Genomic DNA, 13,628 nt, shown 5'->3' on the forward strand with positions numbered 1-13,628 from the left:
AAACTTAAAAGGCATGTGCTAATAAAAGGAAATTTATTAATTAGTTACCGCCTTCATAGGCTCTCAAACTTCCTCGGCACAGTTTGAGAGCCGCTGACGAGCCCCCATTTCGGTTGACGGCGCTTAAAAGCTCCCAAAGCTTCGCATCGAGAAAACACCCCCCCCCCCCCGCCAACCAAACAAACATTTCGTTTAATTTTTTTTTTGTAAAATTAAGTTTTAATATATTACGATACACATTTGCCATATACATTCTTTTTATATCCACATAGTCGCATATACGCACTGCGCTTACAGCTAAACGATAGAAATGTACAATTTAATTAACTAGGATCTCTGGCTGTCGACATTGCAATGCTCGCTTTGTATCTTTCGGATTCTCGAGTTTCGTACTTCGTTTGGCTTCAACGATCTTATGGCTTGTGGCAGCTCTCATCCAGAACTTCTTATCGACTGGGCTATTTTGGTGTGTGTGCAATTAGAGCCGCTTAAGTGGGCTGTCAACAGATCTGGCCACGCCCCCCTCGGACAGTATTTCCGCCTACGAAATTGAAAATAACTATAATTAAGCCTGTGTGGCTTTCTGTTTTTCATGGCTTATGAACAGTGAACTTTGGAAATTTTCGAATTCTATTCTGTACCATCATCTCGGTGATGAGTTCACTGGGGATTTTTTTGTAGGTAATTAATAGGTTCACCACCTAGTTGGACTGTACACTTTTTGGGGCACTTGACCTGAACCGGAAGTCGGTTCTTGGAGGAGCTGCACCCTGGCAATATGAGCCCTGAACGGCAGATGGTCTGTGCTGGAGGATCTGTTTCAATTGGTTAACTTGGCTATCTACGAAATTGTGTAACGCTCTGCACTTAGTGTTTCTGCTGTTTTGGTTTCGCCCATGATCTTGGGTCTGATTTAAATTCATTTACTTGCGATTTGTTTGTTTATTGTAGTTGGTAGTATAATTTGTTGCTAGTTTCTCGTTTCGTTACTTCTTGCTTCCTCTTGTGTGTAGGCAGTGTTTCTTTCATAATGGGTTATTTGTTCGTTAGATATTCTCTTCCGGTTCCGGTTTCCTTTTTTTTGTTTCTTTGTTGTTTTGTTTTAGATTTTTGGTTTTTACATATTTCTTGGCTTTAGCACATGGCTCTGTTATGTCTACTAACAATGAAAATAAGACATTTCCGTCCACAAATGAAAACAGTTTCATTTTTGGTTTTTGTTAGGGTTTTTTGTTTTTTCGTTTCTTATATATAGGAAATGATTGTTCAATTAAATACAAAATACATTTAGCAGTAAACAAGACCAAACACAAAGACAAATAAGTGTACAATGAAAAAAATATATGTAGTTATATATTCTGTTACCTAATTTCTCGATTTATTTTTTAATAGTTTCTTCTTTCTGTACTTTAGTTGGTAGTTTATCGTTTTATTAAGTTCTTTATTTGCATCGCACACTTTTTTTTTTTTTAGCTGCTTGTAACAAAAATAATTGCTTCTGAGGTATTTATTTTTTGTTTATATAAATATTCTTTATACACATAACCGTTTTTAGTTTTAGGTTTTAGTCGCTTTCGTTTTTCATAGTTTCTCATGCTTCCTATTCCGTTTTATTTTTTTTTGTTTCCGTTTTTAATCTGTAGTTGTCTTGTCTTTTTAAACAATTCAAAGCACCTTTTGATTATATTTGACATCTTAATTTTTTATTTCTGTAGAGATTTAACATTCTCTCATTCCTTAGGCAAATACAAAAAATACGATTCAGATTGCAAACTGAAACGGAATATAATCAAAGTTCGTTAATCGATTGTATACATTTCTCACATCTACCCATTTTGTTTTGGGTTTTATTTCTGTTTTTATTTATTTATTTCATTTTTTTTGTGGTGGCAGCGTTTAGCTTCTCAGTACGCGGTATTAACTTGTTCCATTCTATTAGCTTGTATCCAGAAATGCAACTGAAATCGAATCGAATTAGACCAATTGCATGGAGCTGACTAAAAACAGAGGCGGATTTCCTCGGGGGGTTAGGTCATTGAATACAAATTGGCTATGCGAGCAAGTTTGGAGTTTGGCCCAAAGGTGTTTTGGGCCACTCTTTATAATCGAGCTTGGGAAACCTTTACTTTACGTTATGTACTTTATTTTATATATATTATAGTTTACTCTGTAATGCTCTAGTTTAGTTTATAATTTACAATTCATTTAAGTTGTGTGTTGTTGGCTACGTTGCAGTTGTCCCTAAAAACTAACGTCACTTTATGCCTAACGTAGGTGTTTGAAATTACAAAAACAATTGGAAAACTCTTCGACAACAATTAAAAAAAAAAAATGGGCTGTGAAGAACGCAACACAGATTTCAATTCAGAGCTATCTCGCAAGAACATAACTTTTTCGTGATATTAATGGTGTGCTGTTGTCTGTTTCGATTGGCGTTAAATAAGTGTAAAATGAAAATAAAGTGCTGCGTGTACATTTGAACTAAGTTGTGTTAACCTTTTTGCCTATATAAAACATAAGTGTAAGTATAATCTTTATACATAAACACGGATAGGTTTTTGGGGCTGTTGGGTTCCGGGTCGGGTACCATCTCTCCAGGTGTATGTATATAGTAATTGCTATAGCATATGCTTATGTGGATGTATCTAACTGTAGTATCTAGGTGTATCCAAAAACGAACGCTTTCCTTCTCGTAGCACAATCATCTTCTCCGTCTGCCTCATAAACATAATCATATTCATAATCATTCTCATAATCATAAACATCGAAAAGCGCGATCCGAGCGCGCTTCTCTTTAACAAAAACAATTTCGCGCACTGAGGTCATGTGCTCCTCGTGCTGCTCAGCCTCCTCCTCCTCCTCTGCCACCTCCTGATGATCGTCCTGCTCATTCCGTATCCTTAACCAAGTCCACACTCCACATACGTCATAATAGTAACTGTCAATTTCTGTAATCTTTTGCTGTTTTTTTTTTTTTTTTTTTTTTTTGGGGGGTAGGGAGAGGAAGCTTATGATGCAGTTGCTGGGTTGCGACGGAACGGACGGGATGGGATGGGTTGGTTGGTTGGGAAGCAATCGCTCCAGCCTTTAGACCATCGGCAGACCCTGCACGTCCATCATCTCGTCCTGCGCCGGCGATGGACGCGGCGCAAATGTCTGCATGTGATGCGGCGGCGTGGCCCGTGCAAACATCCCGGATCGCTGCGAATGACCGTGCATGGCCAGCGGCGCATTGGCGCCCACATTGGCCGATGGGAACTGCAGGCGGAAGCTGCTGTCCGGCAGCTGGCGGGGAGTGCGTCGTGGGGAGCGTGCTGGCATCCGGTTGGCCCGATGCATGTCCTCCAGTATCGAGGGTGCAACGTAGGTGAAACCCTGCGAATAAGGAGAAAGAAAGAAAAAAAAAAAAAAAACACAATGAGCACCTTGAGTTGCTTGCCATTTAGAGTGTGACTCGATGATAGCTCCCCAAATCCCTGACCCACTTGCTCCACCGCCGTGTGTCTGTGTGTGTTCGCAATTGAATTTGGATCGGGCAACTACTGCCGCTCGCGCTAGTCCAGCTCGATTCGATCCGAATCCCGTCTTGAATACTAATAATGCCCTCGCCCCACTGGCTGTCGGAGCAGGGATTATGCAAGCCGCCCGCCAAAGCCACAGCCAGAGCCAGAGCTGTGCTCCATCGATGTAACACACATTTTACATAATTTTCCAGACCCGCCGAGGAGCGAGAGACATTCATTAAATATATATGCCTTGACGAAATCCACCGGCAAATGCAATAAAATAATTAAAAGCCGCCGGCTGCCGTGCGTTCATCTGTGTAAATTCCACCGGCACGGAGGCTGGACACAAATGCGTGACGCCGCATCGAGAGGAGGAGAAGCTGAGCTTCGCGACACTGGAGCTGCACCTGTCACCGCCAGGTGAAATGTACGTGAGAGCAGAGTCGCGTTAATTGGAACCGCGACCGACTGCTGACCCACTAAGGCGTTATAATAATTCGAGGTGTGCCGCGCAAGCCAGCGAAGCGATGAGAAAGTTTTCCATTAGCCGCAATATGTTCTAATAGAATCCCAATTGCGGCCTGAATCAGGTGCGAAATAAATCCATGCGCTTCCCAGTACGGTTTTATCGCCTTGAGCTTGATCTCTCACACGATGATTGGCCAGGCATCATTCAGCAATTATCCAATTTGAGATGTGATAACCAGAAAGGCAGTTCTTGTCAAACTAATGGCAACAGTCAGCTTCTTGATAACCAGTTTCGTTTTGTAGCGAAATCTAAGAAAGTGGTTTTCTTTAATCTTCTTAACATATATATATATTATAGTTAGTTGTAAAATCAGCCGCTGTTATGACATGACAAAACATTTATTTGTTTAACTCTTTAGCACCTAATTACATTGCCATTTTGCGCTTCCCAGAAAGCTTCTGACTTTATTTACACCTCTTTTCCAACTTGTTCATAACAAACTACGTTTCCGGCTGTCCAAAGACTCGAAAACCTTAATTAGGCAATATTTAACCACACATTTAGCATACAAATCCCGTAAGGCCATAAGCAAAATACACTTTACACAGCTTAGTGAGCCCCAAAACGGTGAACGAAAGCAGCTCAAGGGTCGTTCGACTCGCCTGGTCTGGGCCAACTTAGATGTTTGTAAACAAATAAAACAAAAACGCGGCTAAGAGAGGCGGTGGGGATAAAGACCACTTGCTGCTCGGTGCGCAATTGGCTTGAAATGCAGCACGGCAAAGAGAGCGAACAAACCAAAACATTGAGCCGAATCGCCAATCCACCGACTTGGCCACATGTGGCTGCACTCATCGCCAGTCTCACAGAAGCGCTCAAAGCGTTCGGTCAGCCCAGCCAAGCGGAGTCCCAGCCGATCCAGCCAGGGAAAGAAACAAACAAAATAAGAAAGAAAACACGCCGAAGAAAAAAGGCAACTTGGAGTGACTTTCGTGCTGGAGAAAGGCCTAGTAGATCGACGGCACATAAGCATATCTGATTTTTTTTGCAAGCCAGGCACACAGCCCAAAACGGCCACATTTCACCAGCGATCATTATTCATTATGCGGTGACATTGATTCTTGGGGCCAACGTGCATTGTCATCGCTGGTTCAGGGCTATCGGGATTACCAGTTGGTGGACCCAAAAACCAGTTGAAGGGCAACGAGACCAGCAGCTGAACGGCGAGAGAAACTCGGCGCGCATGCGTCCACGTGCATAAGTCACTCAAATCCATTGAGTCTTCTCTTTGAGCCTTTTCGTTGGCCAACTAAAGAAACTGGGTCGAGAACGAGACTTGGCCACATGCTGCTCAAACTGTGGGTGCGCGGAAGTGTTAAGTTGGTTAAAATAAATGACAATTGCATCACATAACCTGTCACCACATAAAAGGCAACATAAATGCGCTAACTAGCCACAATAAACGAAAAATGTGTAAGAAACCCATGGGTAAAATTGGCAAACGTTCGAGTTGTGTGAAAATAATAACAACGCGGTCCAGCCGATAACACAAAAGCCACGCTTTGTTCGCGAATCGTGGGTAAAAACCGAAAATCAAACAACACAGCTAGCCAATAAATAAGCACTAGCCACGACGTGCTGTTACAACAAAAACCAATAATACAAGAAGCAAAACTAATATATAAAAGAAAATCGTAGTGGGCAACATTCGCGAAATGTCCAAGCAGTTGAAAACAAATTCACTTTCGTTGCTGCATTGCCAGGCAGCGCTGCTGCTGCTGCTGTTTTGTGTGGCAGCGCTGCAGGCACAACAGGCGCAGCAAATGGTGCAGCAGCAGCAACAGCAACTGCCAGCTGGTGTTGCAGCGACGACAGCAGCCGCAACATCGCCTGCCAGCAGCAACATGAGACTCTTGAACGCAACTTCAGCTGGTGTCGCCGCCACTTTCATCGACAACACCAGCAGCAATGCCAGCAGAAATGACCACATGGTCCAAAACAATGAAAATCCCGCCTCCTTTGAGCAGCAGACACTGCAGCTGCAGCAGCAACAGCAACAAGCTACTGTGCAATATGCACATATATCGCCATTAGATAAAGAAGTAGGTATGCATCAACCGAAACAACAATGGATGTGACCACCAATCGCTATGTGTCCAAGTGGTTCCCATGCATGGATTACATATTTGGGTAGTCATATTTTTGCCAAACAACGAATAGTATTCCTTGGGTTACAGATAAGACTTGAAATGTTAAGAATCAAAGGGAACGAAAAGCTAATATTTTGAGATCTAATGTGCTCATCAAGCTCTGTTTGAATTTGAATTTCTTGGCTTATTTATCCACCTTGAAATTACTCCACATAATAAATACGATTAAGTTATCATTTAGGGCTTCGTAATGCCACTTTCATTCACCCGTTTACCCATCCCACTAATTTGTTTTCTTTGTGTGACCAAGAGAAATTTCCGTCACGATTTAGTTGGACGACTTCATCGTTTGGCAGTCGCCCCATCAGGCGGCTCAGCAAGTGCGTATTTATATGGAACAGCGGTAGCCGGACGAATAATGGTCGGCCCACCTCGGGTGCCATTAAATGTTGCGAATTAGCCATAACAAACATTACCGCCCATCTTGCTTTCGGGCTGGCAGTAAGGGCAGTGGAGCGATTTGTGGAGGAGCAGCACCTAACCAAGCCAACTTAATGGCCGAACTTCGAGTGTGAAAGTGAAATTTATTACACTTGAATTTGAGAAACGAAAATCAGAGCTAGTACAGAGTGGCGGAAAGGGGGCGATGGCCGAACGTGTTGGCTAATTCCATGCGGTTCGAGGGGCGCTAATTAAAAGCCAAGCTAGCCGTGCTAACCGTGCCTATCTGGGGCCTTTCCATCTCATTGCAGTCGAGCGCCTGATCAAACAGTGGGCACCGATCGTCTGGCTGGCGCCGGAGGAGAAATTCATGCCGCTGGGCGTGGAGGAGTTTCTGCAGTATGTTCATCCCATGGACAAGGATAGCAGCTTCCGGCCAGGAGTTCCGTTTCGCGAGTATTCAACGAAATCCCATCTGGTCACGAACAATGAAGTTCAGGAGCTGCTGGGCAACGACAAATCCTTTCTGTACGGACGAAATCCTAATGAGAAAGCTGTGCCCATCTATGGAGTGGTCAACTTGTGTCCTTCGACGAGGGCACCGGCAATGCCGGTTGTGCCCACAACGCCACCAACTACCACACGAGGTGTCTACATTCCCGTGTCCATTGATCCGCTGGAGGAACGGAATGACACCATTCGAAGATCGTCCAGGCTGTTCCCACTCTTTCAGCGAGTTAAACGGGAGTCACCAACCGTGCCCCAGTACAATCAACTCAACGAGTACGAAGAACTGGTAATGGAAGCCACCCAAAAGCCCAGCGTACAGCAGGATTCCGAGCCAGAGCCGGAAAACGGAGTACCAGTGAACAATTTTATTGCCAACCTGGCGGACAATGTAAAGTTCAGCGGCGGCACATATCCCGATGACAATCTGGAGGAGAACAGCATTGGCCAAGCGCCCGAAAAGGAGGAGGGCCCAGGAAAGGGCAAGCTGCCGGGTTTTCATGTGACATACTGGATGTTTTATCCCTACAGTCAGGGTAAGACCATGTGCACCGTGAGCTTGGGTCCTCTGGGAAGGATTCCCTTTCCTGCTGTGTATGGATATTGTCTGGGCAATCGTAAGGATATCGGCAGCCACGTGGGCGATTGGGAGCACATGAGCCTCTATTTCAACGGCGATGCCGAGCCACAGGCCATGTATGTATCCGCCCACGATGCGGGAGCCTATTACAGCTATAATCGGTTGACGGGATCCTTCGAGTTCCGACGCCAGGAAACGCGCAAGGGTATCTTGCAGCGCCCCAACTTCCCCAAAACGGTGACAACCTTCAAGAACCATCCAGTTCTGTTTGCCGCCAAGGGGTCACATGGTCTATGGACCGCGCCAGGAAAGCATCGCTTTGTTAAAGTGGCACGCCTGTATGATATTAATGGATTCGGAACGCCATGGAACACTTGGAAGGCCGTGGACATAAGCTACGAGAACCTGAGATCCTATGGTAGGAAAATCTTTATACTTATTCCCCTCTTTGCTAAGCATTTCTATCTTTTCCAAAAGGTCGGTCGCTGGTGCCGGATTGGCTAACATATCGCGGCAAATGGGGTAATCCCAAGAGCAATTGCCATCCCTTCCGGCGGATCGGTTTGAATTTCTGTGAGTTTACGGATGGACCCACGGGTATTCCACTCAAGGAACCCCACTTTCAATGCGGTGCTGATTATCGCTAGCGACGCAGTCGGAAAATAGGTCCCTTGCCTAGGCTTAGTCTAGAGTTTAAAAAAGTATTTATTACCCAAAAAAGATCCCTTAAAGATTAAAAATTAATAGAAAATATAATATCTTCGACTTCTATCTTGATATTTTAGCCCTGGCTTACTTCCTTTTCTTTACCCCAACTAATTTGTCTACTCACTTGGAAAATTAAATTGGCACTTTCGCTTAGCGTTGTATCATCAGGTGAATCCACTGGAATTTGTCTTGTGAATCTTGTATCGAACTGTGAGACATCATCCTCGCTTCTCTGTTGCGTTGAAGATTAACCAGAATTAATATTTGAGACTTTTTATCCCATTTAGTTTGAATGTCACTTACCAAGAGCGGTTTTATAGGCGGCTCGAGGCGTCTGGCGAGCACATCGTCCCAGTTGACGTGTTTGAAGAATGGGTGTATTTGAACAGCCGCCGCATCCTCGGGTCCGCTGCCAAGGCGCTGAGGTTCCTGCCGCTTCATCAGGCGACGCACCAGATCCCTGGCTTCCGGTGTGAGGTAGGCTGGCAGATTGAGCTTGGCTTTCAGAATGGTCTCGATGGTCTTCTTGCGATTCTCGGCGGTGAAGGGTGGCTAATCGAATTAAGCATTAAACATAAGGATTATCAAACACTCGTCGGTTTTTCACTTACGACTCCTGTGAGCATGTCAAACATGAGAGCGCCCAGTGACCACCAGTCGACTGCTTTGCCATGGCCACTTCTGGTCAAAATTTCAGGTGCCCTGCAAGCGAATCAATCATACATTAAATTTAAAATTCGTTTGCTCCTTAGGGAGTTAAAGTAAAAGAGGCCTTGCGGGCGCACGCACATGTACTCAATTGTGCCGCAGAAGGTGTGGGTGACAATACCCTCTTGTATGTGCTCCTTGCACAGTCCGAAGTCCGTGAGCTTCACGTGTCCCTGTGCATCGAGCAGTATGTTCTCGGGCTTCAGATCGCGGTAGATGATGCCCAGTTTGTGTAGATGGCCCAAGGCCAAAATGATTTCGCTTAAATAGAAGCTGCCAAAGAGTGGGAGCATGTTAGTATTTGTCTGCATAGTCGTTATTCAATTAATAGCTACCATGTGGTATCCTCTAAGAAGATGCCCTCACGCTCCAAATGCATGAACAGCTCTCCACCGCTGAGATATTCAAGTATAAGGTATAGTTTTCCGTCTGTCTGGAAGGCATAAACTAGCTCCACTATGAAGGGATGCTAAGGAAGGTAGAGAAATGATGTTTAAAGGAATGGGAAGACAACAATCCGTGACCGATCGCACCTTGACTGCCTCGAGTATATTGCGCTCGGCGCGGGTGTGCGCTGTGTCCTTTTGATTGGTCACAATGGATGCCTTTTTGAGCACCTTCATGGCAAAATATTTGTTAGCATCTCGTCCAGCGGTCTTGCGCACCTGAAATAAACCAGAATATTAGTGATCCGTAACCCGGATTAGTGAATATTTACTTACCTGAAATACTTTGCCATAACCACCTTTGCCAAGGACCTTCTTGAGCTCAAAGTCCTTGGGTCCCAGCTTGATTTTACCTGGATTAACATTCTCCTCGCAGAGCTGTATGGTCTCCTGGCCCTCAGTGCTATTAATTGGGAATAGGAAATTGGGTATTGGGGTTAGGGGACTGATTTAATTGTTGTCTTCTGTTCTGTTCGATGGTGTTTGCGTTTGTTTCGTCTAGCGTGGGAAAGGAGCAGCCCACGTGCTATAAATAAATCCCATGGCGTGCACGCGCCAATTGTCACCTCCATTCCGGTCCGTGCAGCTCCTCCCTCCCCCATCCACTGGCACTGGTACTTCCACTCTCAACCAGCTTTCGCATTATTGCCGTCGAGTGTTTGCCGTGAGTCTTGTTTACACACCGAACTAGCTGGCTCATTGAAGAGGCGGCGGCCAGGGGCCGAGTGACAGCTAGTTGGTAGTCAATAGCTGTTGTAAACACTTCTGGGTCCGTCCGTTAGTTCGATAGTCCGTCGACTATTGGTCCCTTATCATCTGGATTTGTCCAGAGTCGACCAGGCTAAGTTGCGTCTGGCCGGGATAAGGCTCTAAGCCAAATCAATCATATCATATGCTATCACTGCCATCGTTTGCAGTGTGTAAACAAGTCTGAGCTGATAATTGGCAATTTGGCTGTTCATTTAACTGCTGCTCAGCTGGCTGGAGAGGAAGTCCGATCGTATCTGGGTCCCTATCTACCCCGCATTCTCAGAAAGTCACGTCACAGTCACGTCCTCCGATGTGGCGGCATAGCACTGGCATTACTCACTCTTGGTGCAGATTAATACACAATTCCGGTTCTAGGTCAACCTGCAAATGCGAAAGAGAGACGGAGAGGCGTGTGAGTGAGATGGCGTCTACTTGCGAGCATAACTGCCAGCGGTATACATGCGAAAAAATCAACAATTAATCATAGTTATTGCGAACTTGGGAGCAAACAGCAGAAGGGAAAGTTACACAGCACCGGGCATCGACGAAGACAAGAGGCCCTAAATCTTACAGATACTTCAAAATCAGCCTATACCAGCAGTAATATATATGTGGGTTGCTTAAAGCTAGTAGCCCACAATTTTAATATGCTTTTTTAGTAATAAAAATAGCTCAAGAATCAGTTCTAAAATGGGAAATCGTATATCGTTATATTTTATTTTTCTTGTTGCATGCTTAATCCCCATTCGGTGCTGCCCCACTTTTCAGTTTCGTTTTAAGCAGCGGGAGATTCCGATGAATGGAGAGATCGCATCGGAGTAGTAGTAGGGGCTCGCTCTGGGATCTCGGATGGCATCCGTCTTTGGAGTATGTGAAGCCAGTGAGTTTCTCCACCACCCTTCGATTTGTCCACTACTCCACACGGAGCTTATTCGGTATTTACACAGAGAGAAAGAGCGTGGCATCCACACAGATGTACATTCGTACACTTTCCGCACACGCACACACACCTTTCGCTTAATGACAAACTAAATTTAGAACTCGGAACAATGCCAAATAATCTGCCGGCGATGCTGGCGCTGTTCCTCGTCCCCTCCGGGTCCATTTGCCGCCCCCTCGGACGCGGCTGCTCCAATCGGAGGAAGGCCACAGTTAGGGGCGGCAGATTCAGAAGAATCAGCAGCAGCCGCAGCCGCCGTCGTCGTTCTCGTCATGCCTAAAATTTGTATAGAACATTTTTGACTAAAGTTCAATTGAATGGCGGCATCGGAATAGGAATCCGCATCTCGACATCTCGTCGCGCAGCACATTAAAAACTGGTTCACCTCGTCAGCGTTGGCGGTGAATTTCAATTAACAAATCCATCATAATTTATAGCGTTCATACAAAGTCAGTGGATGGGCGGAGGGAGGGGGTGTGCGCGCTTGCGTAAATCAAGTAAATCGACAGGTCTTGGAAAAGGTGTGCGATATGGTAGTGATAGGTTCTTATCAACACCGAAAAGGTTTCTCCAGCTATGTAATTCCCCCGGGCAGACAAAACCAATAATACACAAAGAAAAATGATAATTACCCAAGAGCTATTCTCTCCCTTTTTAGTAGATTATTTTCGTACTTTTAAGCCATTACTTTACACAATTTGTCTAAAAATAAATCAATTGACATCATAAGATGACGGCATATGTACACACATTGTTGCTAAATTACATATATTTCAGGCCAATTTAGAACTTTTAATATTCGAATTAAGAGTTTTAGCAACTTGCTTTAGCCAAAATGCATTTATTGCGACTAGTATTGAATACGGGAAGTAATTTAAGCGTTTAAATACAAACTTATCAATTTAAGAACCGCTCATTAGCACAATTAGTAATCAGTAATTCGGTACTTAATGACTACATACTATGGAAACTAATATTCTTTTCCAGTGTACTGTGGTGCAGTTACAACTGGTTCCGTATAGCACCACCACCCCAAACACGACGGTTTGGCTCGACGATCGCTCGATTTCGATCTCAATCGCCTGCCTGCCTGCCTGCCCTTTTTCCTTCCATTTTGTTGTGCTCCCTTATCGGCGCGTGGAGGTTTTTCTCATTTTCTAATTTTATATGGCACGCTGATAAGGAATTTCGTTTTCTAAGTGGAAGCTAAGACACTTGCGAGAGTGCGAGCGAGTCGGCGTTCATTTTGGGCCTCCCTCTCCTTCGCACACCACCTTTGCAGTTGTTGCATTATCAGCTGAGACAGGGGCGGTGGCAAGCAGGGGGCTGCCATGGAGTGTGGCGGGCAATTGGGGCTGATTAGTTTGAAGGACACCACCACTGGCTTCGATTGGCCCATATCAATCGAAGGTGGTTTCGTAAGGAGGTTTTCTCTGATCGAGTCGAACTTATGGTACAATGAGTGAGCGCATGTACATGCGCTGAATAATCGGCGACTGGACTGAAACCGAATGACGCCAGACATTTGCGCAGCAGATAAGCCCAGTTTGCAGGGTGTGCGGCTGGTGGATATGCTGGTTCGGGGGTGTGGAATCGGGATGCCCAGACGAGCGAAAGGAAAACTGGCAGACAAAGCGCAGAAAAGGTAAACAAAGAGGGAAATTGTTGCTGCGCAGTTTGCATCGGGGGATGGTGCGGCACGCATTGGCACGGGATGGCATGGAATGGGGGCTATATCTTACATCGTCCAGCTCGATCCTGTCGTCGTCGGAGTCCCTGGCCTTGTCGTCCTGCAGTTCCAGGTCGTGCAGCTCCAGGTCGAACAGTTCGCTGGGATCGCTCACGTCCGCCATTGCGTGCGTGTGTGTGTTTGGGCGAGTGCGATTCTGTTTGGATATGGATATGGGAAGTGGATCGCCGCTGGTCCGCTCCTGAACTGGGCGCTCCTCTCGCGGGGGGGCGGAAGCGCGTTGGCGATTTATTTTAGTCTCTGGCTATGAGTCTCCTTGTTCAGCTGGTTGGTTCAGATGGAACAGTACAGAACAGAACAGCAGCGGTGCCGATTTCGTGGCTTTCGTCGTGGCCCGAAGGTTATTGTTTATTAGTTAATGGCAATACAAATACACACACACATGGGGGCACACGCACCAACACTGCGACGCACGCACAACGCACCCACACTCACGCACACAGACACTGTGCTCAATGCCTTGCCCACGCGCGCCCTTTGAGTCCGCTGATGTGCAAGAAAACGTTGTTGTTCGCGAACGCCTAATCGCAATGCAGTAATCAGTAATTAAAATGCACTTTTTTCTTTGTTTGCGAGTGAAACACGAGGTGATTTGCTGAGTGTGGCCAGTCGTGCGCTAACTGCCAATTGCTAGAAATTACCGAGGCGCAACGAACGGCAATGCCGCGACAAA

At 45.5% G+C, this 13,628-nt stretch overlaps 2 protein-coding genes across 4 annotated transcripts; one reads left to right on the forward strand and one right to left on the reverse strand.

Annotated features, from left to right (window-relative positions):
- Nucleotides 1-206: 206 nt before the first annotated feature.
- S6k (Ribosomal protein S6 kinase) lies at nucleotides 207-13,589 on the reverse strand. Of its 2 annotated transcripts, none has more exons than NM_001274521.1 (10): nucleotides 12,948-13,589; nucleotides 10,606-10,646; nucleotides 9,792-9,918; nucleotides 9,603-9,734; nucleotides 9,405-9,538; nucleotides 9,151-9,342; nucleotides 8,973-9,063; nucleotides 8,665-8,913; nucleotides 8,486-8,593; nucleotides 207-3,375 (listed from the first exon to the last, which is right to left on the reverse strand). In NM_001274521.1, the coding sequence occupies exons 1-10, from the start codon at nucleotides 13,056-13,058 to the stop codon at nucleotides 3,088-3,090; spliced, it is 1,473 nt and encodes a 490-aa protein (NP_001261450.1). In that variant the 5' UTR covers nucleotides 13,059-13,589; the 3' UTR covers nucleotides 207-3,087. The 2 variants fall into 2 exon arrangements, with proteins under 2 accessions (NP_001261450.1, NP_523941.2); NM_079217.3 differs by having other exon boundaries at nucleotides 1,606-3,375.
- On the forward strand, nucleotides 5,691-8,407 carry CG42272 (uncharacterized protein; the record flags this gene model as incomplete). Of its 2 annotated transcripts, NM_168141.2 has the most annotated exons (3): nucleotides 5,691-6,081; nucleotides 6,878-8,071; nucleotides 8,131-8,407. In NM_168141.2, 3 exons carry the CDS (start codon nucleotides 5,691-5,693, stop codon nucleotides 8,298-8,300), a joined length of 1,755 nt encoding a protein of 584 aa, NP_729101.2. In that variant the 3' UTR covers nucleotides 8,301-8,407. The 2 variants fall into 2 exon arrangements, with proteins under 2 accessions (NP_729101.2, NP_729102.2); NM_168142.2 differs by lacking the exon at nucleotides 5,691-6,081 and having other exon boundaries at nucleotides 6,322-8,071.
- Nucleotides 13,590-13,628: the final 39 nt, after the last annotated feature.

The sequence above is a fragment of the Drosophila melanogaster genome, chromosome 3L (genome assembly GCF_000001215.4).
Source record: "Drosophila melanogaster chromosome 3L".
Lineage (NCBI taxonomy): Eukaryota > Metazoa > Arthropoda > Insecta > Diptera > Drosophilidae > Drosophila > Drosophila melanogaster.